Raw genomic sequence first — 3,484 nt, 5'->3', positions numbered from 1 at the left:
AAAATTTAATTTCCTCTGTTCGTCTCTCTCTCTCTCTCTCTCTCTCTCTCTCTCTCTCTCTGTGTGTGTGTGTGTGTGTGTGTGTGTGTGTGTGTGTGTGTGAAGTGTGGATAGTTGTAACATGAAGATGGGAAGGGAGATGATGTGGAGTAAGAAAAGAACTAGGGACAGAGAGTATAAAAATGGGTAAAGTAGTAAGGATGGGGAAGAGAAAAGAACAGACTTAAAACATATACTAAAATAATATATTTAATTTTGTTACTTTGTATGAGTTTTCTCCAAAAGAACAAAAACAGAAGAGTTGCTTTATGCTTTACATCTCAAATTGATAATCACTTTGTAGCCTTAGATTTTTTTTAAAAACTTACTTTAATTATGGTTCTCTAATGATTCTACTTCCCTTATAGCCAACTACCCATCAGACATGGGGAAAAAGAAAGGTTAATTGGAAGCCAGGATTTTGTAACTTTTTTTAAAATATTTCTTTGAGGAGGTTTGAATCTTCATTGTCATCAGTTCAGTCCACTAGCAAAACAACAAACACCAATGAGCAATGGCAGTTCTCAAACTCCAATCATGAATCAGTAGCAGCAGCTCCATTCAGAAGAAACCACAAGGCTCCACTGATCTGCCCGAGTCCTTGGAAGTGGCAAGAAGCAGGCAGAATACACCAGATGTTCTTTGGTGTGTTTCTCTCCGTGAAAGCATAACAAGAAAATATCAATGAAGAAAGCAAGGAGAACCAATGCAAAAGTGTAGTCTACTGCCTGTTGGGTTCTACTTATACTCTTTCTAAATATCCTGTGTCCTCAAAAGAGTCTGCTCCAGCAAAAATCACGTGCCCTTTCACGAAACAGATTTCAGAAAAACACCACATCTGTTCTCAGCAAAACATCCTCTAATGTTTATGGTTTGGCAAAATATCCTCTCATAATCCAGCTTCCAGAAAAACATGGCAAGAGAACTGAGTCTCCAACAAACCCAGAAATTCCCACTTTATCACATAAACTCAATAACTGAACATTTTTTACTATTCCACTAAAAATCTCCATAAATAATTATATCAACACATTTCTCTAGTTTCTACATTTTATACAAGATTATAAGAAATGAGATCTTCAGCATATTCCCTATACTTGTGGTTCCAACAGGAAAAGAAAAGACAGATTATGCACTATGATTTCTGTATTGTTTTGCAATGATTATACTTTTTGAAAATGGAAAGTCAGAATCTTCTTCAGTTAAGAATAAAATAAATTTGAATGTAAAATGAAGAAATTATGAACAATTAATCACCCTTACAATGTTTTAAGATGTACACAAGAGCAATAGCCTGAAATAAGTAAAACCTGTTTTGAGCTTCTGACCACATCTTTCATCTTTTGTTTATAGAATTTTATGAAATGAGGTTCATTACTGTTATGCAAATTTTTCTTTCCAATCTTTATTTCAACTTATATTCATCTAACATATATCTATATTATATCCTGTATACACTTCTATACATTCTTGTCTTTGTTGTTTACCAGAAGGCTTTCTTTTTTTTTTTTTTCAGTCAGCATTTCATCTGCCTCAGAAACAACAGAAGGAACTGTTTAAGCTTCTGGTTTCCCCAAATCAAGATACAAGAATGACCTGCTGGGTAGAAGGCACCAATTGTCACACAAAATAAGAAGATTGGCACATTTTGTATACTCCAACCTGATATAATTACACAGGAAGAGTATGTAGCATATAACAAGAGAAAGGAAACCACAGTTTGCAAGGCCCTTATGTGGACCATGGTACTCTGATCTTGACATCCTTTGCCATAGAATTTCATATTCTTGAGATGTTTGCCTAGGGAGTAGATTAAGAGCAGAACACAGGTCAGTGATATACCAAATGGTGCGATGTTTATCAGGCTGAAGAGAAGCGTATCTCTAATGCTTGCTATATTCATCAGTTTGCTCTTTACCGTCACATTTCCTTCATGAACACTCAACCAAGCAATCTTCTTGATGTTCACTACCCCAAGGTATGCAAACACAAGCAAAGAAGACACCAAAAATATCACAAGAAGAACACTGTCAAGTTTTCTTTTCAGATGAAGAAATAGACAATTGGAAAAGTTGGCTATCTTGAATAAATAAAACATGCTGAGTATGGTCCCAAGCCAAGTGGTAAAATGATTAGTTATCGCCCAGATAATTCCACTAAAAGCTGTCACTTGAAAACTGTACGTATCTGTAGTATACACACGTGAATGCCAGTTCATTAACATTGCCCATAACAAACCAATTCTGGAGATGGCAAGAGCAGTTATAATTCGATCGGCTGAGGAGATCTTTCTTCTCTTCATACAGTCAATGGCGTTCACTACCATTATGAAGAAATTAGCACAGTTTCCTAAGAGAAATTCTATCATCATTATGATAGTGACGATCCATTCTGTCAAATCCATTGTGTCTAACCAAATGAAAAGGAAAAAAAAAGAACAAAAAAGCAAGGCTAAATTCACGGATTATGATTCTTTTTTAAAACATGCAAGCATAATTATACTAGTGATTAACTGAATGTATACAAGAGTTCTTGCTTCTTTTTAACTCTGTGTTGAGCAGAACAATAATGTGTTATAGTAATAGGTGAATGCAATCTTCTTTTATGAAAATCGATATTACCATAATGTCTTCAATTGCGTACTACTTTTTATTTTCTGCAATTGACTGGTGTATTTCAATGCTGCTATTGGAAGGATGCCACATTGCAATTTGCTAGCAGGCAAATAAAGATGCATTCTCTTCCATTGTTTCAAATGTTGCTTTTTCTTTAAACATTCATTATTTATGACAGCCAAATTTGTTAGTAAAATTTTAGAACTCAATACCTGCAACATGTAAGTGGTGCCAGTCATTACGTGAAGCTTAGCTCATCTAGAATTATTACCCACTATGGACACAAATATTTTTGTTCAAGATACATGAATAAAGAGTCTCAAATTCCCATCTCAAAAGATCTATGGTTTTCAAATGAACATCAAAGTGACAAACATTCCTTGAAAACTGCCCTATAATAACTAAACCATATGTGCACATTTACTCTTAGTAGTTCATAAAAGCATAAATACCTTTAAATGCAAAAACTTGTACAGAAACCACACACAGACACACATACACACACATATACACACACAAACACACACACATACACACACACACACACACACATATATGGACATTCTACATACACATACATATGGACATTCTAAGGGTGGAAGGACTATTGCCCTGTGGCCTTCAAAATGTAAAAATTACATTTTGGGATGACACCTAGGATTATAGATCTCTATCCCTCTCCATTTTAGCTATTCAGCCCATTCTTAATGTTTTAAAACTCTTGTGCAGAGCTTCACAAACGTTACTTTTGAGCTCACATCTGTTTCAAGTATTAATTATTTGATTAAAATTATTTGAAAAAATTTAAAATTTTTATATAATTCAAGAAT

General features: G+C 34.4%; 1 protein-coding gene across 1 annotated transcript; it reads right to left on the bottom strand.

Moving 5' to 3' along the window:
• Window positions 1–1,555: 1,555 nt before the first annotated feature.
• On the bottom strand, window positions 1,556–2,443 carry Tas2r120 (taste receptor, type 2, member 120). Its single transcript, NM_001080937.1, has one exon. It carries the CDS (start codon window positions 2,441–2,443, stop codon window positions 1,556–1,558), a length of 888 nt encoding a protein of 295 aa, NP_001074406.1.
• Between the last annotated feature and the right edge of the window lie 1,041 nt (window positions 2,444–3,484).

Source organism: Rattus norvegicus, chromosome 4, assembly GCF_036323735.1.
Source record: "Rattus norvegicus strain BN/NHsdMcwi chromosome 4, GRCr8, whole genome shotgun sequence".
Taxonomy (NCBI): domain Eukaryota; kingdom Metazoa; phylum Chordata; class Mammalia; order Rodentia; family Muridae; genus Rattus; species Rattus norvegicus.
The sequence above is the reverse complement of the archived record's forward strand: the minus strand, read 5'-3'. Positions and strand labels throughout refer to the sequence as shown.